Source organism: Leopardus geoffroyi, chromosome D1 (genome assembly GCF_018350155.1).
Source record: "Leopardus geoffroyi isolate Oge1 chromosome D1, O.geoffroyi_Oge1_pat1.0, whole genome shotgun sequence".
Lineage (NCBI taxonomy): Eukaryota > Metazoa > Chordata > Mammalia > Carnivora > Felidae > Leopardus > Leopardus geoffroyi.
Window position 1 is genome coordinate 110,460,950 of NC_059329.1, and position 22,465 is coordinate 110,483,414.

General features: G+C 62.6%; 2 protein-coding genes across 6 annotated transcripts; one reads left to right on the forward strand and one right to left on the reverse strand.

The window, feature by feature from the left end:
• Positions 1–549: 549 nt before the first annotated feature.
• On the forward strand, positions 550–7,398 carry LOC123602005 (aryl hydrocarbon receptor interacting protein). 2 transcript variants are annotated; one of them, XM_045486076.1, is made up of 6 exons: positions 550–787; positions 4,323–4,502; positions 5,715–5,903; positions 6,365–6,541; positions 6,636–6,769; positions 7,083–7,155. In XM_045486076.1, exons 1-6 carry the CDS (start codon positions 689–691, stop codon positions 7,153–7,155), a joined length of 852 nt encoding a protein of 283 aa, XP_045342032.1. In that variant the 5' UTR covers positions 550–688. The 2 variants fall into 2 exon arrangements, with proteins under 2 accessions (XP_045342032.1, XP_045342031.1); XM_045486075.1 differs by having other exon boundaries at positions 551–787; positions 6,636–6,777; positions 7,083–7,398.
• Positions 7,399–7,981: 583 nt separating this feature from the next.
• Positions 7,982–22,290, reverse strand: PITPNM1 (phosphatidylinositol transfer protein membrane associated 1). Of its 4 annotated transcripts, none has more exons than XM_045486072.1 (24): positions 22,133–22,290; positions 20,248–20,366; positions 18,329–18,543; positions 18,123–18,244; positions 17,722–17,946; positions 15,914–16,240; positions 15,742–15,837; positions 15,552–15,656; positions 14,820–14,881; positions 14,477–14,727; positions 13,973–14,162; positions 13,782–13,889; positions 13,340–13,497; positions 13,045–13,250; positions 12,409–12,579; positions 11,598–11,762; positions 11,205–11,353; positions 10,977–11,087; positions 10,407–10,523; positions 10,094–10,242; positions 9,859–10,008; positions 9,595–9,778; positions 9,141–9,269; positions 7,982–8,505 (listed from the first exon to the last, which is right to left on the reverse strand). In XM_045486072.1, exons 1-24 carry the CDS (start codon positions 22,134–22,136, stop codon positions 8,242–8,244), a joined length of 3,777 nt encoding a protein of 1,258 aa, XP_045342028.1. In that variant the 5' UTR covers positions 22,137–22,290; the 3' UTR covers positions 7,982–8,241. The 4 variants fall into 4 exon arrangements, with proteins under 4 accessions (XP_045342028.1, XP_045342027.1, XP_045342030.1 ...); XM_045486071.1 differs by having other exon boundaries at positions 15,552–15,659; positions 22,133–22,288; XM_045486074.1 differs by lacking the exon at positions 22,133–22,290 and adding an exon at positions 21,864–21,954 and having other exon boundaries at positions 15,552–15,659.
• Between the last annotated feature and the right edge of the window lie 175 nt (positions 22,291–22,465).

Here is a 22,465-nt window from a genome sequence, read left to right on the forward strand (position 1 = left end):
GATTCAGTGGACGACACACTACTCCCGAGCCCACAAGGGGCTCTCACAGTCTCTTGGGAGTTTACTGTACTCCCAGGAATACTGAAGCCCTCCCTCCCCTCCCTCTTACTCCTCGTTTTATTTTTTATTTTTCATTTATCTATTTTTAAAGAGAATAATCCAGGACGCAAAAGTCACCATTGTGCTAGAGATGCAAAAAGAAAAGGCCTGAAAAGAATACACAATAATAGTAGTTTTAGGGAGTGGCGTTACGGATGGGGTCCTCCCATTCTCCGAGCCCTGTAATGTTGTTCAACTACTACAACTTTAAACGGGCTGGCGGGCGGGCCAGGCACACAACCACTCGCGAGGGCCGGTCCAAAGCCACACAAGGACGCAACTGCTAGGGACGCCCCGCCCCGCCCCGCCCCGCCCCGCCCCGCCAGGCAGACCCTGGCCCCGCCTCCCTGACAGACCCGGTCCCTCCCCCAGAGGGCCTCAGGCCCCGCCCCTGGGTGACGCGCGCGCTCGGCCGCCGCGCGGAGAACCAATCACCGTCCGCTTCTACGTTTAGTCCCTTTTTGGCGTCCGCCCTCAGCTAAAATGGCGCCATCTCGGAAGTTGCCGAAGCTCTAGAAGTTGCCGAAGCAGGTCCGGAAGCTGCCGAACGGGTCCGGAAGTTACCGAAAGAGAGCAGCGGGGAAGAAGGATGGCGGATCTCATCGCAAGACTCCGGGAGGACGGGATCCAGAAGCGTGTGATACAGGAAGGCCGAGGAGAACTCCCTGACTTTCAGGATGGAACCAAGGTTCGTGCCTAGCCCCCTCCCCTCAACCCTTCTGCGGCGCGGTGCGCATGCGAGGCGGGAGGAGGCCTTAGGCGAGAGGTTGCGCATGCCCAGATAGTAGTGGCCGGTGACCCTACTGCTCACATGCCGAGCTCGACGCTGGTTGGTCTGAATTTCAGTACGGGGTGAATTTGGATACGTCTGCCTCGCCCCGTGGCTTGGCCGTGTGGCTGCATTGGTCGGGGAGGCCGTCAGTCATCCTAAGAACGTTGCAGGGGTTTGGCCTCAGTGTCTAAGCCGACCTGGAGCTGGAGGAGACCCGGAGCAGGAAACCTGGGACTTTGGAGGTGCCCCAGGACTGGGGAAGGGAGCCCAGGGCCTCCGGGTTGCAAGGTTGAAGTTCTTGTATAGATAGGAGGGCCTACTGAAAACAGTGAAACCAGCTCCCATTGTTTAGATGGGAAAAGTGAGGCCCCAGGGCACGCAAACCCATTGAATATGCCCAGAGGTCAGGTCTGCCAGACGAGAGCCTTTCGGCAGTTCTAAGTGATGTTGCTCAGGACGGACAAGGGCTGGGACAAGGGCTCGGAAGGTAAAGGACCTACCACCCTCCTCCTTGGTACATCCAGTCCTCTTTGATCTCCTCCCCCAGACAACCTATGCCTCCAGGCTTCCGTGCTTCTGCTCACGCAGGTCCCTCCTCCTGGAGTGCCTTTCCCAGTTGCCACTTGTCTGTAGAGTAAGGAGCTTCCCAGGGGCAGCCCCTGGGCCCAGCAGAGCAGCCACACAGAACATGCACAGGGAGAGAATGATCAAAGATCCTGGCCTAGACTGAGCACTCCACAAGTCAGAGCAGCTGTGAATGAACACACGCTCCTGGGGTAGAACTATGCGAAGGTTGGGCAGGTAAAGATCCTAGCCTGGCTCGGTGTGAGTGCCCTGAAAGCAGAGGGGAGCTGCATGGTTCTGGTGATCAGTTATATTGAGAGGGATCGTTTCTGAGCGGAGAGAAGAGGTGTGGGTGTGGATGCATGCTCCCATGGGCTGGGGGGGGTTGATGGCCTTGAAGAAGGTCCTGGCAAGGGAGATTCTGGATGGAATACACACCCGGAGGAGACACATTGTAAAGATAGTGAGATAGTGAACAATGGCACCAAAAAACAGGGACAGGTAATATTAAATAACAATCCCCAGGTTAGATTGAATGCTCCTCGTGCACTGTGCTAAATGCTACACAAGTTTATTTCCTTCCATTCCCACAATGTGGGATAGGTACTGTTGTTGACGTGGGCTTCTCTACCTATGTCCTGCCAAGGGTTCAGTCTTCAGATTTCTTCTCTCTGCACTCACCCCCAGATGATTTCCCCCAGGCTCATCTCTAAAAAACTCTCAAGCGTCTGGGTGGCTCAGTTGGTTAAGCGTCCGACTTCGGCTCAGGTCATGATCTTGTGGCTCTGAGTTCAAGCCCCACATTGGGGTCTCTGCTGTCAGCCGCAGGGCCCGCTTTGGATCTTCTGTCCCCCGCCTCTCTCTGCCCCTTCCCCTCTTGTGCACGTGGTCTGTCTCAGAAATAAATAAACATTTAAAACATAATTGTAGGGGCGCCTGGGCGGCTCAGTCCATTGAGCATCCAACTTTGGCTCAGGTCATGATCTCGCAGTTCATGGGTTCAAGCCCCACATCGGACTCTGTGCTGACAGTTGGAGCCTGGAGCCTGCTTGGGATTCTGTGTCTCCCTCTCTCTCTCTGCTCCTCCCCCATTTGCACTCTGTCTCTCTTGCTCTCTCTAAACTAAATAAACATTAAAAAAAGTAAAAATAAGAAATTCTCCTTGCCTGGACTAGTCCCACATGTGTATTTCTTTTCTTTTCTTTTCTTTTCTTTTCTTTTCTTTTCTTTTCTTTTCTTTTCTTTTCTTTTTCTTTCTTTCTTTCTTTCTTTCTTTCTTTCTTTCTTTCTTTCAATGTGAAGCTATCTTTTTAATTTATTTATTTTGAGAGAGCACACACATGTGCACATGCTTGTGTGTGTGTGTGTGGGGGGGTGGGGGACGGGCAGAGAGAGAGGAAGAGAGAGAATCCCAAGCAGCCTCTGCACCATGAGCCCGGAGCCTGGAGCCCAACTCGGGGCTCGATCTCACAAACCTGAGCCAAAATCCAGTAGGATGCTTGACCGACTGAGCCACCCAGGCATCCCCCACATGTGTATTTCTGGCTGCACCTCTTCCTTGTTTAAGGAAGCTCCCAAATGGCTTGTGTATTTCTGGCTGCTCCCAAATGACCATCTCTGCTTGGATGTCTGGTCAGCAGCTCAGACTTCACCCACTGCGCCCAAGCCTTCCCCGTCTCAGTTAAGGGCCCCCGACCTTCTGGTTGCTCAGGAAAAACACCCCCCAGTCTCTGCGGCCCCTTTAGTTCTCTTCGGTTCCACAAGTCTTCAGAATGCAGCCGGGATCTGACTGCTTCTCACCACCTCTCCCATTACCACCTTGGTCCGGGCCGCCGTTGTCCCCCCAGGCCTACGGTGGTAGTCTCCTAACTCCCCTTCCTGCACCAGCCCTCGCCTCTCTGCCTCCTTTTCTTATCTGGGCAGCACCGGAACCCAAGTTAGATCCTGTCCTCCTCTGCTTGGAGCCACCCAGAGTAAAGACACAACGTCCTCACCACAGCCTCCAGGCGCCGCGGGATCCATCCCTGCCGACCCCGGTGACCCCACAGTGCACCCCTCCCCTCGTTCACTCTGCTTCTGCCACACTTGTCTTGACGCTTCTTCTTTTTTTAAATGTTTATTTTTGAAAGAGAGAGAGAGGGAGACACAGAATCCGAAGCAGGCTCCAGGCTCGGAGCCGTCAGCGCAGAACCTGACACAGGCCGCGAGATCGTGCCCTGAACCGAAGTCGAAGCTTAACCGACTGAGCCACCCAGGCGCCCCTGCCTTGATGTTCCTTGAACACACCACACAATCCCACTGCTGCTCTTTTGGCCTAGAAAGTTCACACCCCTTTGTACCCCAGCACCTGTCTGGTGTGCTTTCTTCTGTACTCTGTTCGGATCTCGGCTTATGTTGCCTCCTCAGAGAGTCCCCCCGCCGCCCTGTGTATAGATTCGCCCTGTCTTATTCTGCTGCATTTCATTTTCTGATCCATAACCCTTAGCTCCACTGTTTTGTTTGAGGCTCATCTCCTTCCTTTAGAAGTTCCATGTGAACTCCATGGGCACGGGGTCTTTTGTCTGCTTTACCTACTACTGTGTCCAGCACAGAGCTCAGGCACGTAGTAGGTGCTCAGTAAATATTTGTGGAAACAATATTTGGAGCCAGAGTGCTTGACATCCCATCCCAGCCCGTCCCCCCCACCCCCCACCCAACCATGTGACTTGGGCCCCTTACTTCCCTCTCTGTGACTTAGTTTCTTCCCCTGGGTGCTGGGGTAAAGGTCAGGTGGTGACCCTCGGGCGAGCCCTGTCCCTTGGTGCTATCTGCAGGCTGCGAGCTGGGCTTGGCCTTGGGGGCTTGGCGGGAGTGTGTGCCCTCGCCTTATCCCACGTGTGGCCCGCAGGCCACATTCCACTACCGGACTCTGCACAGCGACAAGGAGGGCACTGTGCTGGATGACAGCCGGGCGCGTGGCAAGCCCATGGAGCTCATCATTGGCAAGAAGTTCAAGCTGCCTGTGTGGGAGACCATCGTGTGCACCATGCGTGAAGGGGAGATCGCCCAGTTCTGCTGCGATGTCAAGGTACCCGATGTCCCGCACCTGCCTGTCGTGTCTGTGCAGTCATCCCCTATTCCCCATCCCAGGGCCTCTGCCCAGGTTAGGCCTCCTCCGACTCCCTCTAGGGCGCCATACCAACAGGACGTTAGGGTCCTGGCCTCTTCCGCCTTCTCCTCTTCATAGACAGACTGCAGCCAGGGGATTGCACATGACCCCTACGACTCCTTCTTCAGTCCTCTCTGGCCCCTAATCATTGCCAGGCTAGACATATATAAGCTGTAGGGTCTGACCCCTGTCAGCTTTCCCCTCCCACTCACCTCCCTGCCTTTCCTTTCCATCCGCTTCTCAGCCAAGATTCTCCCTCATCCTTCAAAGTGAATTCCTGGGTTCACTACCCCCAGGAAGCCCTCCGTGACTGCCGGTGGTTGGCTCAACACCCTCCCCTGGATCCTCTAACCCCTTATGCCCTGCGTGACCAGGATCTGGTCCTCTACCTGGGTCTGAGCTACAGCAAAGCAGGGATTGGATGTGTTTACCCCCAGCTCAAAATGCTCAGCACCGAGACTTAGGACACGTCTGCCGGCTGGATGTTACTGTAGCAGTCTGCCCCCACTGCGGACAGTAGGGACCGTGAATGGAGCTGGTTGAACTGGGGAGTCTGGGTCCCATCATCTCAACAGCTGTTCCTAGTGAAAGTCAAAGGCCAGGTCCTCTATGCCTAGAGGTCTCCGCCGAGGGCTTTGAGTCGCTCCCTTGGGCCCAGCCCTGAGATAGGCCCTGAAGGGGGTGGGGGTGGGGCAGGAGAGAAGGAAGAGACACTGAGAACAGAACGTAGGGGACCCCAGTAGTGGTGACAAGTCCAGCTTGTGGGCCACACCCCTAGGAAGATGGGGGAAGAGGCATGAATCCCGCTGAACTTGTAAGGGCAGGGAGACAGGTTCACAGGGAGAGGGAGAGTGTGTGTTTTTGTTGGGGTAGGAGGGGGAGGTGCTTGGCTTGGTTTGGTGGCCAGAGAGTGTGGCAAGAGCTGGGGACTTGGCCAGAATAGAAGGCTGGAGGCCCGAGGACTCCTGAGGGAAAGGCCCTCCTGCGTTTCAACTGGACCGGTTGCTGCCCCTCCTTGGGCTTCAGTGTCCTTTCGAAGGTGGCGGTGGGGCCAGGGGCTGGGCCTCTTGGGCCCGGTGACCAGGCAGCCCCTGCTGACAGAACCCCTGGTGCCCGCTCGCCTTTTTGCAGCACGTGGTCCTGTATCCGCTGGTGGCCAAGAGTTTACGCAACATCGCGGCTGGCAAGGACCCCCTGGAGGGCCAGCGGCACTGCTGCGGGATCGCCCAGATGCACGAACACAGCTCCCTGGGCCATGCCGATCTGGACGCCCTGCAGCAGAACCCCCAGCCTCTCATCTTCGACATTGAGATGCTTAAGGTGAGGGGCCACCAAGCCCCAGGTGCCTCACCAAACCAGCCCTGCCTCGCCTCACCGCGGGACCTGGCCCTGCCGGCCTGCCTGGGGCTGCTGGGCTCAGTGGATGCACTGTTGGGGGCGGGTGTTGGGACAGGACAGGGGTGTTGGTACGAGAACAGCTGGCGGGGCCCCCGGCAGTCCCCGTGGGTGTCCCTCCCGGGGCCCCTCTGCTTCCACCCGTCTCTGTGAGGGTGGGGACTGTCCCCATCTTGTTCACTGTTCTATCCCTGGAACCTGGTAGTGCCCGCCAGGTAGGAGGTGCTCCTAGAGCGTTTGTTTGTTGAATGGTCACCGGAGGAGCAAGGGGCTCTGTTTCTGGTATTTAGCGTCCAGAGGCCCGGCCGGCCCAGAGGTCGGGTCTGCGGCCGGAGAAGCGGGGGTGCCCCTGGGGCCGCCCCCTGACTTGGCCGGCGCTCTGGCAGGTGGAGAACCCTGGCACGTACCAGCAGGACCCCTGGGCGATGACGGATGAGGAGAAGGCGAAGGCGGTGCCGGTCATCCACCAGGAGGGCAACCGGCTGTACCGTGAGGGCCACGTGAGGGAGGCCGCCGCCAAGTACTACGACGCCATCGCCTGCCTCAAGAACCTGCAGATGAAGGTGCCGCCCAGAGGCTGTGGCGGAGGGGGCGAGGTGGCGCCAAGGGACCCAGCTCTCAGCATCTCCTGCCCTCTCCCCGCCCCCCTGCCCCCAGGAGCAGCCTGGGTCCCCTGACTGGATCCAGCTGGATCAGCAGATCACGCCGCTGTTGCTCAACTACTGTCAGTGCAAGCTGGTGGCCCAGGAGTACTACGAGGTGCTGGACCACTGCTCCTCCATCCTCAACAAGTATGACGGTGAGCGCAGGGCACCGGGCTGCACAACTGGGCCTCTGACCGCCCCCCGCCCCCTCCCCCGCCCAGCCGCCGAGCCCCTGCGCGAGCCCGCACAGATGTCCTCCACCCAGGCCTCCACTGGCCCTGCTGTGCCAGTGACCTACGAATGTGTCATGGGGTTAGAGGTGTGGTTGGCATCCTCAGGTCGGGAGGGCTCTGCCCCACGAGGGGCCCGTGGTGCCAGAAGGCAGGCCGGACGGCTGGCTGGTCCCCCCCACCCCCCACTCATGCCTTCGCGTGCCTGCTGCCCGCTGCTACCCCTGCAGACAACGTCAAGGCCTACTTCAAGCGGGGCAAGGCACACGCGGCCGTGTGGAATGCCCAGGAGGCCCAGGCTGACTTTGCCAAGGTGCTGGAGCTGGACCCCGCCCTGGCGCCCATCGTGAGCCGTGAGCTTCGGGCCCTGGAGGCACGCATCCGGCAGAAGGACGAAGAGGACAAGGCTCGCTTCCGGGGCATCTTCTCCCACTGATGGGGCTCTGCCGGCCCTGCCTGCCCTGCGTTGCCCCCTGCTGCTGCCGCCAGCGCCCCTGCCCCCGCTCCGTCATGCTTCTCTGTATATAAAGGCCGTATTTATCTCTCCCTGGTCCTGCCGGGCTGATTCCATTGCGAGAGAGAATTGCCTGGTACTCGGGTGGTCTTGGGAGGCAAAGGATCAGGGTCCTCCCTCTCTGGGCCTCAGCGTCCCCAACAGAGATAAGGAGGATGGTCTCTGTCACAAAGGAAGTGCGTTTTGCTGGCCACGTGCCAGCTGAGGTTCCTGGGAGCCTTCAGTCTTCAGGGGGAGACAAAGGCGCAGCCAGGGAGCTCCGAGTGAGACGGCCCCCCAGCGCAGCTCTCCCCTTCAGCCTCTGGTCCCGTGGCCTCACGGCCCCCGCTCCGGGAGGCAGAGGATTCAGTCGGAAGCCGAGTCTGGGCCCCTGCGAACTGAAAGGCCGGCCCAGGTCTGGAGGGCTGGATGAGGTGGGAGGACTATTCAGGAGGAGGCCTCAGGTAGGGAGGACACAGCCCTCCATGAGACCTCCAAGGCCCAGTCCCCCATCCTGGCCTCGCCTCTCACCTGTGTGACCCTAGTCACATCCCGGCCCCTCTGCCCTTCAGTGTCCCCATCAAACTGGAAACTGGGCTCGGTTGCCCTGTGGTACCAGACAGGTGGGCAGTCAGGTGGGATGCAGGTGGTTTATTTTCATGGATTCACACACACTGGAAAAGCCTCTGGGCCGCATCCTCCTCCCCGCCCCCCCCCCGCCCCCCACCGAGGCTGGGTGCCTCCCCCGTGAAAGGGAAGTAACACCGAGGGGCAGACAAAGATGTAGGGTGTGGGGTTGGGGGGCCAGAGGTCTGGGCCCCCAGCCTCCCCACCGTGTGCCATTCGGGCCCCTCGAGTGCATGAATAAATAACTCCGGGCCCCCACGGTCCAGGCCTCACTCTTCGCTGTCCAACTTGAGGCTGATGCTTCGGGGCTTGCCTCGGGCCAGGGTGGTGGGCGGTGTCCCCGGGCTCTCCCGCTCCACCTGACTGGGCCCCCTGGAGCGAAGCAGCTGGCTCTGCTTGCGGAGGAAGTCCACGGGGGCGGCCCCAGCATAGCTGCTCTTGGCCAGGGCGGCTCTGGAGGGCCCCGTGGGGGCGTGAGGGTGGGAGCCGGCCTCCAGTTGGCCCAGGTGGGCCACGTAGCCGTCTGACAGGAACTGTGGGCAGAGACGGGTAGGGCTGAGGGCACTGCTGGTCTCAGGCCCACACGCAGCCTCACCTGTCCCCGTCCCCCAGGCTCGTGGGCAGTGCCGGCAGCATTACGGACCCGGCACAGCCTGACCCGGTGTCTTCTCTCAGCAGATAGGAACCCCAGACCGGGAGCCAGAGCACCCTGGCTTTCCTCCTATCTCTGCCCCTCTCGGGGCTTCAGTTTCCTGGGATCTTGGCGGGAAGTAACAGCGGCTGACAGTAAGCACCTACTCTGTTCCCACCCCCGTAGGCATTAAGTGGTGTTCGTGAAAGCTGTGGGGGTTGGTGCCACTTCATCACTTCCGTTCTACAGACAGGAAATTGAGGCTCAGGAAGCTCAAGGTCCATGGCCAGGGCCATGCGGGGGTGGATACGAACATTCAAGGTCTTGAGCACACTTCCGCCTGTTACCTATCCCTGCCCGGCAGCTTCGAGCCGTTCGTGACTCCTGTCCTAGGAGGAGCCCAGTCCCCTGAGGCCAGCTGGCCTTTTTGGAGCCGCCCCTGTCAGGTGCTTCTTCACAGAGGTGGTCTTCGTGGCCTCACACCCAGGCTCCGGCTCCCGGGCCAGCCCCCAACCCCGGCCTGCACTTGGCTCTCACCTGGCACTGAGCCTGCAGCTTCCGCACCGCACGGCCCACGATGTAGGTCTGGCTCGGGGGCAGGCCCAGGGCCCCGTATACGGCCACGTCTTTGGGGGACCCATAGCCGGCCACGATGTTCAGTTCTACCTGTGGCAGGAGAAGCCAGTCAGCCACCCTAGGGCCGCGAGACTGGGGCGCTCGGCTGGGCATCCAGGGTCTGATCGCTTCGGGGAGGGTCTGGCCGGACGGAGGCAGGGCCACGGGGGTCCTAGGTGACCAGGCCCCGACACTAGTCGGAGTTAGTCCAGAGGACTAGGGGCCTCTCGGACCACTAGGGGGCCGGGCCCAAGGGGCCCCTCTTGCCAGTTAGGGTCCCAGGCCCGTGGGGGTGGGACCAGATGGGCCCGCACAAGTCCTACAGCCCCAGGCGGGGACGAGGGCGGGGGCGGGGGCGGGCCCTCCCCAGGCGCACCTCCTGCACCAGGCTCTGCAGAAACATCGCCTTCTGGCGCAGCGGGTCGTGGGTGAGGCCATCGCAGAAGGAGACGACGCCGTGAGGAAAGTTGTGCTGCGACAGCCAGGCCACCACGCGGTGCTTCTGCATATCGGGCCGGCCCGTTACGTACACGATCAGGTAGCCGGCGTCCTGCCAGTGCCTGTGGGGTGGGACGGCGGTCGGTTCCATCTCCGAGGGTGGGGTCGGTCACCGCGACCAGCCGGGTGGCGCCGCTCCTACCTGACCACGTCCACTGCGCCGGCGCGCACCTTGGGGTCGCTGCCCATGATGGAGACGCTGGCGGTGAAGGAGCCGTCGATGCTGAAGACCACGGCCTCCGTGCCGCGGGCCACCACGGTCAGGCAGCACTCGGCGTACGTGTGGTCGCCCCTGCGGCCCACGGACGGCGTGAGCGGCGTGGGTCGCGGCCGGCGGAGCCCCCGCCCCGCCGAAGCCCCGCCCGCCTGGCGCTCACCTGACCACCATGCGCACCGGGTAGACGCCGATGCCCAGCGCGCGCTCCAGGGGCACCGAGAAGGTGAGGCGGCCGGAGCTGTTGGTGACCTCGGTGCCGAAGTGGATCCACTTGCCTGACAGCGGCTGCGTCATGATGTAGACGTCCACCTGGTGGGGAGAGCGGGCGAGGGGGCCCGTGGGGCGGAGCCTGAGCGGAAGGAGGGTCTGGGCGGGCTGTCGTCGGGGGTAGACGGGACCGAGAGTTCCCTGCGGGTGCGAGGTCGGCTCGATGGGGGCGGGTCTACCCGGGGCCAAGACCGCCGCGTCCTGACCTTCTCTCCGGTGAGCGTGACTACGTCCAAGGGCCCGTACATGAAGCGCCCGTTCAGCACCTGGGGGCGGCCCTCGCACACCACCGTGTCGCTTGCCCGGTGGTTGGAAGTGACATTCTGGCGAGAGGAGACGGCGTGAGACCGCGGCCGGGAGACGACGTGGATGCAGGAGCGGCTGCTGAGGGGGACCCTAGCCCAGGTGGGGGCGGGGCCTCTGCAGGAGGAGCGAGGCCCGAGCGGTGGGCGCTTTCCCGACCCCCACCTGAGGTCCCGAGCGCCTGCGTGCGGACTTCGGCTCCCAGGGAGCGGAGCCGTGACAGGACGGGATGCAGAGGATGAGGCTGGGTGGGGAGAGCTGGGATCCGAGGCCCGAATTAGCGGTGGAAGGGGAGGAGGTTCCTGGTTCCCAGGGGCGGGACCGAGACTCGAGGGGGCGGGGCCAGGACTACAGCGGGCTGGACGGCACCCGGGGAGGTCGCGGGAAGGTGGTGAGGGGCGGGGAGGCTGCGGAGAGAGGGCTGGGCCTCTCTCCCCAGAATCTCCCGAGGACCCGAGGGGGCGGGCACGTACCCGGATCTTGACTTGCGTGCGTTTGCGCTGCCACTTCTCCCTGGGGAAGGCCGGGCTGTAGATGGACGGCTCCTCGCACTCCGTCAGCTGTGGCTGCTCCTTCTCGATCACCTGTGCACGCGAGGCCACGTGACCGGGGGACCTGGGTCTGCCCCTCCTCTGGCCGGCGGCTCCCCATCCTTGTCCAGTGCTCATCTCCCACCCTGTATGCCCGATCCCCGAGCCCACCTGGCGCAGGATGAAGGCCACCACATCAGCCGACTCCCAGTAGCTGGCGTGGAAGAGGTGGGGCAGCGTGACGGTGGGGAAGGCGGTGAGCGCCTCGGGGCAGTACAGCGAGTAGTCAATCCGCTTCGTCCCCCACCAGCGCTCCAGGACTGCACGGCCACGTTGGGCAGGGAGTCAGGGGTGGCCCCCCACCTCGTGCCCACGTGTCTGGCCCCTGGGTACTCTTTCCTCCCTCTTTTCTGCCGAGCCTGCTCTTTGCCAAGCCCAGGGTTGGGTACCGGGGCCCCCTCGTCCCAGAGCAAATGCTGGGGAGGGGGGGGCAGGGGGTTTCAGCTGGGCTTTGGGAGTTAGAATAAGGGTCCCCTCCCCAGTCTGGGGGTCTGGCTGACTTACTCTTAACCACTTCACTGGTGGTGCTGGGGGCAGCTGGCTGGGCCGGTGGATCAGTGCCTAACTCACTGCCCTTCCAGAAGGCACCGCTGGCAGAGGTGGGTGTGGAGGGCACCAACATCTCCAGCTCTTCCAGAAAGAGGCCTGAGTGGGTCTGCAGAGTGTCAGCTGGGGAAGGTGGGGCAGCCTGAGCCGTGGTCTGAGCCGGGCCGCCCTCCCAGCTTCCCATCTGAGGGTTCCGGGACAGCTTGGCCCTCACACATCCACCACCTTCCCTGCCAGCCCTCCCTGGTCAGGTCTTGGCTGACGCTGAAGTGCCCTACATTTGGGTGGAAGTGAAAAGGGCCCGACAGCCGACTGTGTTCCTTCCAGAATGCCTGTCACCACCACCCCAGTGCAGTCCCATTTGTCTCATGGGGCCAAACGGGTACCCACTGGCACACCCACGTGTACATGCCCCATACCAATCCGTGAACACAAGTGTATATGGATACACCCCTCCACACACATACAGCAGCCCCTCCACATTGCGGCGATTCTCAGACACTGGCACCCCGGTGCCACCCTGGCTCCTCTCTTTAACCCAGACATCACCGCTGCCCCCCACTCCTTGGCAGAGAATGTCAGAGGGTCTTGGGGAATCCAGACCTCACAAAGGGCCAGGGTAGGGCTCCTTGGTCCTGGAAGTGGCGACATGAGAGGCTACCAATGATAGAGGAACCACCTCACATCTTCCTGGGGGAGGGGCGCCCATCCCCATCCCTCCCTGTTAGTGCCCTCCTCCCTCTCCCCTTTATCTTGGTTGGGGGCATACCCAGCAGCAGGGATGAGCCGTCTCCCAGGGGGAACTTCTGGTAGCGGGGCACGGCTAGTGGGGCGATAGCTTGGAACTTGGGGGCCAGCAAGGGCTCGAGGCGGGAGGCGCAGGGGTCGGCCGCGTGGAAGAGGTTATAGATCTGCTCACAGGCGGGCCGCATCTGGGCCACTGGTACCCAGAAGATAAAGGAAGGAGGAGATTCAGCTGGACGTGCTGGAAGGTAGGGGGTGTGGGAAGCAGCACCTGGCATGCTGGGTGACCCTGAACCGGCCCTTCCCGACCTGTACTCCCCAAGAGGTCACCAGGGTCCTGTTAATGTGAGACAGGTGACTCAGCTAAGAAGAGAGCAGACCCTTCATCTGCCGACGGGGTGCAGGATGAAGCCTTTCCTCCTGCCAGTCAGACCCCGGCTCGCGCAGAGCGGCGTGTGTGGGCCTGAGTTCCTCCTGGTGCGCTTTGGGAAACTTGGCCTTGGCAGGTTTCTGGGCCTCAGGTTCCCCTTCTCTAGCCAGGCCGTTTGATTTGTTCAGTGAGGTATGGCAATAACACCAGCATCTCGTGGGGGACGAAGGAGACGGCAGAGGGACAGATGAAGGAAAAGGCGTGGCTGCCACCCCCACCCTCAGGGCTCACCCTCCAAGGCGGGCATCACGGTTTTGCGCAAAGCCAGCACCAGGCCCAGCGGGGAGCCAAAGAGGAAGAAGCCGGAGACCTTGAAGTCAAGGCGGGCGGCGCTGGTGGGGCCATCAGGAGCCTCAGAAGTGGCAGCAGGGGGGCAGGAGGCTGTGCTTGCCTGCCTGGGCTCCCCGGAGGAGGTGGCGGAGGGGGCCGCCTGCAGGCTGTGGGGGGGGGGGGAGGGGTGCTCAGCGCTGCTGCCTCCACGGCCCAGCACAAGCCCAGGGCACGGGTGATGGGGCAGGAGTGTCACCTGTTCTGAGCACCCTCGGGCTCAGGACTGGCCATGTCGCTGGGGGTACGCTGGGCAGGCAGGGCTGAGGGTTCTGGGCTGGCCCGTCCCAGCCCGTCCACCCCATCTGCCAGGGGGTCCCGCACTGGGCCGACCTCCGGGGAGAGCAGCTCATTGTTCTAGACAGAACAGGGGACAAAAATATCCTTAGGGTTGGAGACGATTCGATTTCTACTTATTTGGAAGCGAGGAGAGAGGCTTGGAGGTTGGGCAGGGACTCAAGGAAGGAACTGGGGCAGAGCCCAAGAGGGGACAGAGCGAAGCAGCAGGGAAGCTGCCCGAAGAGAAGTCCTACTGCGGGGAAGCAGTGGTGGTGGTGGTGGGGGGGGGGGGGGGGGGACCTAGAGACCTAGAGCTGGAGAAACAGCCCCCTCCTGAGTTGGCAGGGTCCGGCCACACTGACCATGCTCCCTCGGCGGCTGCTGCCCCGGCTCCCGGTGCCCGCGCTGGCACTGTGGCAAAGTGCGTCAAAGCCCAGGATTCCGCCCACGCCGTCTCCAATCAGCACCACCTGATTGGGGAGAGCGGCGCCATCAGGAGGACGGACGCGGGGCTCCAGCGGCAAGCTTCCCTGGAACGTCCCCGACCCCTGACCTGCCCGCAGAAGCCGGCACCCTCCGACGAGCGCAGGAAGGCAGCATAGGCCTGGTTGGTGCGGGCGATGACGGTGGCCACAGCGCCCTGGTATCGGGAGGATGAGGTGGCCAGCAGTGGCAGGGCAGCCAGTGGAATGTGGTCCTGGGAGCGGGACAGGCTGTCACCGTCGTGGCTGTAGGGGCTCAGGCTGGAGGAGGAGGGGCGGCGGGTGGGTGGGTGGGAGGGCCTCCGGCCCCTCCACCGCCCCCTCCGAGTCCCCTCGGCCTGTTGGCAAGTCCCAGCTCGGCGGCCGCCTCTGTGGGGAGCATCGGCACCCAGGGGGCCTTTGTGACGGAGCCACTGACTAGAAACTGAAGTCCAGCCGGGTGGGTGGCTGGCCTCCCCCCCTCGCCCCTCCCCCGCCCCTTCCCTCGTGGGCCTCTTTGGTCCCGGGAGCCCCCGGCGGCTGTCTGCACCTTGGAGACCCTGTGTGTCCCCCGCCCTTCCGCCCCTGACCAGTACTTGGAGACAAGGGCATAGGCGGCCGCGCAGATGGGCGGGCAGGGCACCAGACGCAGCGCCACGTGGCCCAGGGCCTCGGGGAAGTGGACTCGGGTGACGGCCTCAAAGGCCAGGCTCAGGGTCTGCACGTCCGCCTGCTTGGAGTTGGCGTCTCCAGGGCCTGAGTCCAGGATGTTGCCGCTGTGCAGGATGAGGAAGAGGGCGTGCACGGCGCACGCCTCGGCGCCCAGCTCCCCGGCTCCGTCTGGGCCCTGTGGGGCACAATGGGGTGCCCGGGTGTCAGAGCAGTAGCCTGCCTGGTGTGGGGCAGAACTGCAGACGTGGGGAAGCCGGCCGTACTCACCTCTGAGTCCCTGGGCGCTCGGGCCCCATCCCCGATGTCTTTGGTGGCCTCGGTTCCAGGGTCTATAGGACGGGGGGTAGCCAGTGAAGGAGACTGAGGGGCCTGCGGGGGTCCCCTCATCCGGCACTTCGGGTACCCTCACTTCGCTGTCTGCCTCTTCCTCTGACCTCTCTCACCAGACTCTCACGGGGCGTCTCACGCGGCCGGGCCTTTGCACGTGTTCGTCCCGTTGCTGAGAGGGACGCCTCCTCCCCACAATGCCCGTTTGCCTGGAAAACTCCTTCTAATCCTGCCCTGTCCAATATGGTGGCCACTGGCCACAGGGGCCTGTTTAAATGGGAAGGAATTAAAGTACAACACAAATTGCAGCTCCTCAGGCTCACGAGCCACAGTTCAAGTGCCGGAAGACCACACGTGGCTGGTGGATGTCCGTCATGGCTGCAAGTTCTGTGGGACGGAGCTGGTGCAATCCCTCAAAGTCTGGCTCACATCTTACCTCGCCCGTGTCGCCTTCCTGGCCTCCACGTTAATTCCTCCACGTTTTGTGCTATGTCTGAACTTGGAGTCCATTCTAAGCCCCCATCTATCCTCGCTCACCCGCCCATCGTTCACCTGCGTGTTCAACGCACACTCTCTCTGGATTGGCGCTCAACTTAGGGCCCCGTTAAGCTGAGGGCTGGGCGGTGCCGAGTGCCCCCTGCATGCAGGGTGCTGGTGGCCGGCAGTCTTTACCTGGGGGCCCCTCAGCCTCCACGGGGGAGGCAAAGGCATCAATGAAGTCACTGGAGTTCCACTTGGTCATCTCCTTGGGGAAGACCTCGTCACTGTCCGAGAAGCCTTCTGAAAGGACAGGGGGCCGTGTCATGGGGCAGTAGGAGCCGCTCAGGGACACCCCTGCCCCCAGCAGGGCTCTGGTGCTGACCGTGGGCATCAAAGAACTCCTCCTCGGAGCTGTTCTCAGAGTCTCGGGCGATGTTCTGCATGCGCCATTCGGACAGGCTCTGGGGAGACACGCCCCCTGCAGGGCCACCTCAGTCTCAGCCTGGGGTCCGGCCCGAGGGCGGCTCCCTCGCTTCCCCGTGCCCCAGCCTCACCTCCATGCTGGGATGAGTAGGACGAGCGGGAAGATGAGGACCACTGCTTGCCAAAACTGGCATCGGGCGAGGCATCGGGGCCGGAGGGTGCCTCGGGCCGGTCGGGGGTGCCAGCATGGCTGGCTGCAGCCCGGGCCTCAGCACTAGGCTTCCCAGGGGCCTGGGCTTCGGGCCCCTCACCGCCCGTGTTGCACTTGGCCATGCGCTGTGCCAACATGCGGGCAGTCTCTTCCTCCAACGCCCGGATGTCAGCCATGCTCAGCTCTGTCCATTCATCCTGCCAGCACCAGGCCTGGCGGTGGGCCCGTAGCATCACTCGACGCAGACCTGGAGGTGCCCAGGCGTCAGAACCATGCCCCCCCCCCCCCCGACCTGAGCAAGAGTTTCCCTGCCACTGCCCACCCCGCCCCCCCCCCCCCCCCCCGGGGCAGCAACATTCCCAGCCCTCTACAGTGGGTGATGGCTCCCCTGGGCATACCACCCACCCAGAGCCACGGAGTAGGGCGAGGCTGGTGCCACCCAGGAGATGGGAATAGAAACTGGGGCATTTGCCTTCCTGCCCCGGCTCCCTCCCTCTGTCCCTGCCTCTTTCATGCCTCTGGACACCCCAACTCGGAGCACAAACCCAACCCCAACACTCTGGGCAGCTGGGACCAAGGCCACTTCTCGCTGTCTTTCAGCTGGCTTCCTGCTGACTTCTTCCGAGAAGTCAACAATTAAGGCATTAACAGTTAATGAAATTGTTGATGGTTAATGAAAGTGTGAATAGTTAATGGAAGCATTGGCACTTAATGAAGTTTGTAGTGAAAGATGATACCCATTCTGGGATGTTTTCATCTTAAGCAGAGGAATAAAGTTAGAAGCTTCAATATCTAGGAAAGAAATTAATAAGGGTTGGATTATAATTATAAACTCCTGGAAGGAAATATATATCGGAATCTTACTAGCGGGTATCTGTGGGTGATTTCATTTTCTTATTTGTGCTTTTTGGTATTTTTACAAACGCAAGACAAGGAGCCTGGATTATTCTCTGAGCTACGTTCCCTCATTTGTAACATGGGAATCGTAGCTCCCGCTCTGGAGGGGTGTCAGGGCGTTAGAGGAAATCTTGCATGAGAAGTGATCGGCAAAGGAACTTGCATGTTGTGAATGCTCAGCGGATGTTAGCTCTTGATACCTGGCCCGGCCTCCTGCTCACTCACAGAAGGGAAAACAAAGATGCAGAGACGCGAAGTAGCTCAATAGAGGTCCCGTGGAGCCCAGGCCCCCAGAGGCCCCCATCCGGGGTTCTTGTACCTGCAGGCGGCCCACCCTCGGACCTGGGGGATGGGGCAGGGCTGAGCTGCAGGGGCTGTGGGGTTAGCTTTAGGAGGGTGAGAAGGGGAGCTGGGAGCGGGAGGGACCCCAAGAGGATGAGTCAGAGTCACAGCCTGTACTTCTTGGTGTGTTGCTGGTTAGGGCTGCTGACCCTTCCGAGAGTTTCTAAGTCTCCCCGGGCCCGCAGAACGTTGGAGAATCCGGGAAGCCTCATGGATGAGAAGCAGCATCTCTGAACGTCAGAGCCTGCGTGGACCTCAGAGCTCAGGCCCCCAGCTTCTTGCCCTCCTGACTCTTACCTCCACCTCAAGGCTAGGCTCCCCTGGCCCCCAGCCAGGCTGTGCTGTTCCCCTCTGCCTCAGTGCCACCATATCAAGTGGGAACGATGGCTTTATGCTTCTGTGTCCCCAGTAGACGGGGAGCGTCCCTGGCTCAAACACGGGGCCTGGTGCATGCTGGGTAAAGGGAGCCTCCCGTGGCTGGGTGCTCACCGACATCGTGGATGAACTGCTCGATCTTGGCCTGCATGCCCCAGTAGCGGAACTCGACCTTGCACAGCTTATAGGCACACATGAGGGGCCCGGTCTGGGCCGCTGTGCGAGCCCAGTCATCGGCCAACGGTCCCCGGCCAGTCTTGGCCGAGCGGTACAGCCGGGGGTCCTCTTCTGCTTTGTATTCTCCTGGGGCCACGGCGTCCCGCACGATGTCGATGGTATCTGAGGGGGTTCCAGCGGCACTGAGCCACACGGACCCCCTGCGTCCCTGCCACCTCCTCCCTGCAGCCAGGAAGCCGAGGCCAGGACAGAGTCTGGGACTTGTCAGAGGCTGCCTACTGAGGTGGCAGGTGGCCTGAGAGGGGCTCTAGGGTCCCCTCACTGGCCCCAGGCCTCACCCAGGATGCGCTGTCTCCTCTCTGCTCCACTCAGGTTGAAGACATTTGGCTGCTGCCCCCCGTCAGGCAGGTAGTAAGTCTCTATTTCAATGGAGAATTTCTCCACAAAGGGGCAGGTGTACCTGGGTGGAGGGCAGGGGCGGGGTCACTACTGTGCCCTCCGGGGCTGTTCTCCTTGTAGCCCCAGGCCTGCCCCACCCACTCACCGAGTTCGGGTGTAGGGATATGCATTCCAGGATTCCTCTTCCACCTGTAGGGCGGCCTTGGGCAGCAGCGCCCGGAACCAGCCTGGGATGTGGGAGCCCACGTGGTACACCTTGTGAGTGTATTGCCCACTGCCGCCGGGCCCGTCCGTGTAGGGCCGGTTGGCCAGGATCTCCACACCACTGCCCTCACCGCTCGACTCCTCCCGACTCTTTTTCTGCACCCGGGGCAGAACAGAATGGGCAGCTCAGCTGAGGCTGAGCTCCCGGGGTCCCCAGCTGAGCCTGGCCCCCTGCACAGTGCTGGAGCCCTAGTCCCAGCCTTCCCACCTCCCTGCAACTTGACCCTGGCCCCCTGCAGCTCCCTGGGATCAGGCCCACAGCTGCTGTCGTCCTCCACAGGGCTCGCAGCCCGGCACTCACTCGTGTATTTATTGTCGGCTCTGTTCCAGGCATATTGGGATTATATTAATTGGGACCTGTTGATGAATAAAACAAAGGTCCCTGCCTGCCCTGCGGGACTTAGGTTCTAGTGGAGGAGGGGGGGGGGCATAACAGAAGCCAAGTGACAGGGTATATTAGAAGTGGGAAGTGTTGGGGCGCCTGGGCGGCTCAGTCGGTTGGGCGTCTGAATAGGGCTCAGGTCATGATCTTGCGGTTTGTGAGTTTGAGCCCCGCGTCGGGCTCTGTGCTGACAGCTCGGAGCCTGGAGCCTGCTTGGGATTCTGTGTCTCCCTCTCTCTCTGCCCCTCCCCCACTTGCGCTCTCTCTCTCTCTCTCTCCCTCGAAAATAAATAAAAATATTAAAAAAAAAAAGTGGGAAGTCTTATGGGAAGAAGAAAGTGTAGACTAAGGTAAGGGATATTGGGTTGAGATTATGGCATATTGGCATATTGGCAATTAGGGCAGGATGATCAGGGAAAGCCTGAGAAGATAACATGACCACAATTTGAACATGACTTAAGTGGGGGAGGGTAGACGGTGGAGTGCAGATGTGGGGTGGGGGGAGCTATTCAAGGCAGAGGGGATGCCAGTGCAGGCTCCTGGGGTGGGAGTGTGTGGCGTGTGCTCTGGGGGCAGCAAGGAGGCCAGGGAGGGTGGGCTGGAAGAATCAGGGAGATCCTCCGAGAACCTGACCCCAGTCCCCTCCCTCCCCGAGACCCCAATATGGGCCCCTGCCACACCCCTTATAGCTTGAGAGCACTCAGATACGGCCCTTTTATAGCTCTGGAGCCTGAACCTGGCCCACTCAACCCCCTGAGGCCGGATCCTGGCCCTCTTGTCTCCTCAGACCCTGACCCTCATTTCTGGGGCCTCCCTGAGGCCTTGCACCCACCCTCTTCTCCCCCTGCCAGGCCCCATGCTTCTCACAGCCCAAGTCCAGACCCCTACCTCTTGGATCCCTGCCTGCCCCTCTCTGTCACAGTTTTGGGGTCTGGTCCCCCCCCCCCCCCGTTTCCCTGACCCCCTGGGGTTGTCAGGACCCCCTGGGGACCCGCTTCCAGTCTTCTCTACCACCCAGCACCCCTCCTCGCTCCCTGCCTCTCACTCTTGCCTCCTCAGGCGCTCCTTTCCCTCCCGCAAGGGGTTAGGATTCTAAGGAGGATTAAAGGAGATCAGAAGTGGGCTGAGCGGCAACCAGCCAGCCGGGCCGGGCACTTGGGGGATGGGGAGGCACCACCAGGCCCTTCTGTCCCTTTTCCCACCGCCGCCCCCCTCCCCGCACTGGAAGGGGGACTTTTCTGTCCTCCCCTAGGCTCTGAGTCCTTCCAGGCCCCAGAGCCGGGCTGGGGGGGGGGGGGGGGGTTGAGGCGGCCCGGACCCTCGTCCCAGGTGCGGCCTGCGCGCTCCTGCCGTTACCCCATCACGAAGTGTGCCCTCCCCGCCCCCCCCCTTAGGCTCCTGCTGCCTCCCGCCCTCACCTGGATCATGTAGAGCTGGGCCACCTGGTACTCATCCAGGCTCATGGGAAGCAGAATGTGGTACTCCTTGATGAGCATCCTGAAGGTGCTCGGCCGGCCGCGCGCGGCCTCCGCTCCGCCTGGCGCAGGGCACGGCGCGGCAGTCAGTGCGGGGCGGCGGCGCGCGGCCCCGAGCCCTGCGCGCGGGCCGGAGGGCTCGGGCCGCGGGACCCCATGCCTGGGCCCGCCACGGGGGAGGCAGAGGCGAGCCCGGCGCCGCCGCCAGCCGCAGCGAGGCTGAGCGCTGACCTCTTTTCCGCGCGGCCCCCGTCCCCCCCCCCCCCTCACCGCCCGCCCGTCGCCATGGCAACCGCGCGCTGACGCGGGCCCCCCGGAGCGGCGGGCGCGGGCCGCCGGGCTAGCGGGCCGGCCGCGCCAGTGTCCTAAGCCCCCTGACACCGCATCCCTCGGGGACCCACCCCCGGGAGCCCCGGTGCCCTCTTTCCCGGCCCGCCTTCCACAGCCGGCCCCTCGGGGCCCGCCCCCTGCATCCCTTTCCCCTAGTCGGTGGGGTCGCTTGCCCCCCACTCCCAGACATCCACTTAGAACCTTGTCCCCCGGGGTGTCTCCGCAGAGCAGCCCCGTGCGCCCCTCCTTGTAACGTCTGTCAGTGTCCTCCCACACCCCCCCCCCCCCCCCCGCCCCGCGCCCCACCTCCCCGAACCTACCTTCCAGGACCAGATAACTAACCCCTCCGGCCCCCAGATCTGCCTTCCCCATTCTGCCCGGCAGCCCAGTCCTCGACTTCCCCGCCTCAGCATCTTTCCTGGACCCCCGGCACACGTCTGTGCAGCCACCCCATCATCCTTCCCGGGGTTGACCCCTCTTCGAGCTGAGGCATATCCCACGGGCCCCGACCCTGGGAGACCCGCTCCGCCCGCCCGCGCCCCGGTTCCGCTGCAGGCACCCCTCCCACCTCCCCACCTCGCACCCAGCGAGCGGGCGAGAGGCCCCATTGTCCCCACTTCCCTCTGCTCCCCGGCGTCCCCGTCCCCTGCCGCGCTCTTGGCCCGCCCGCCCGCCGACGTCCCGGCTCACCTCTAGTCTAGGGCGGGCGCCCCTCACCCGGTGCGGGCGGGGGCGGACGGGCCGCGGGTCGGAGCCCGGAGCACCCCCAGCCCCAGCCTCGGGTTCCAGCGGTGGCCGGACCCTCTGAAGGCGCAGCGCGGGCCCATGGCCCCGACCTTCCTCCGGGTCCGCCCGCCGGCGCCCCTGCTGTCCCTCCCCGCCGCCCGCCGCGTCACGGCGGCCGCCCCGCCCCTTTCCTGGGCCCTGCTGTCCCTCCCCACTTCAGCGGGGTCCCGGCGGCCCCGCCCGCGGTGGAGGAGGGCGGCCCCTGCTTCCTTCCCCCAAGGCGGCAGGGGAAGAGGCAGTTCTCCAAATGCGGGCGCTTTTACTCCGTGTTCTCTGGGATCCCCTAAACACTTCCTATCTCCACCCTGGCCCAGCCCTCCTGTGTGCCTTGGAAATATGGCTGGACCCATCCCCATTCTTCCCAGCCCTCGAGCCCGGGACCCAGGGTAGGGGAGATGCCGCGCGGCCTCCAAAGTCTGAGGAGAGGCTGGCCTAAGACTTGCCTGTCCCTAGGGGGTGGCGTTCCAGCGCCCCGGGCCTCTAGGGTCATTCAGCTATACACTCAGGCATAGGACTGCAGTCACTCCGAAGCCGTGGTCTAGCCCCTGATTGGGGCCCCGTGGCTTTCCCCACTGATACCTTCCGGGTCCACAAGTCTGGCCAACCAGACCCTGGGCAAAGGCTGAAACACCTGAGGGCTGGGCTCACGGGCCACACCCAGCAGGCTAGAAGGTGCTGGGACAGTGGATGGCAGCACCGAGCTGGGTCTCACCCATTTCGGAAGGCAGTCCTCTCCCCTTGGCTCTGCTTCCCAGGTGCTGGGGGGGAGGGAAGCAGCAGTGTCCCCTCTCCCCTGAGGAGTCAGGATGTGTTCAGAGCCTCTCATGGCTGACTCGGAGTTTAAGATGTTAGGGCATGAGAGCATGCGACCGCCTGGCTCACATGAACTGACATTTCCACCCTGCCAGACATCACTGCCAATCCAGAGAAAGAAGCCTCTAGGCCCAGGCTGCCGACAGTGCCCTCCAGCTGCGGAGGCTGCCAAGGCCCTGCGCTGCCCCCTGGCGGCACCATGTGTAGGAGGGCAGGGCTCCCAGGTACTAAA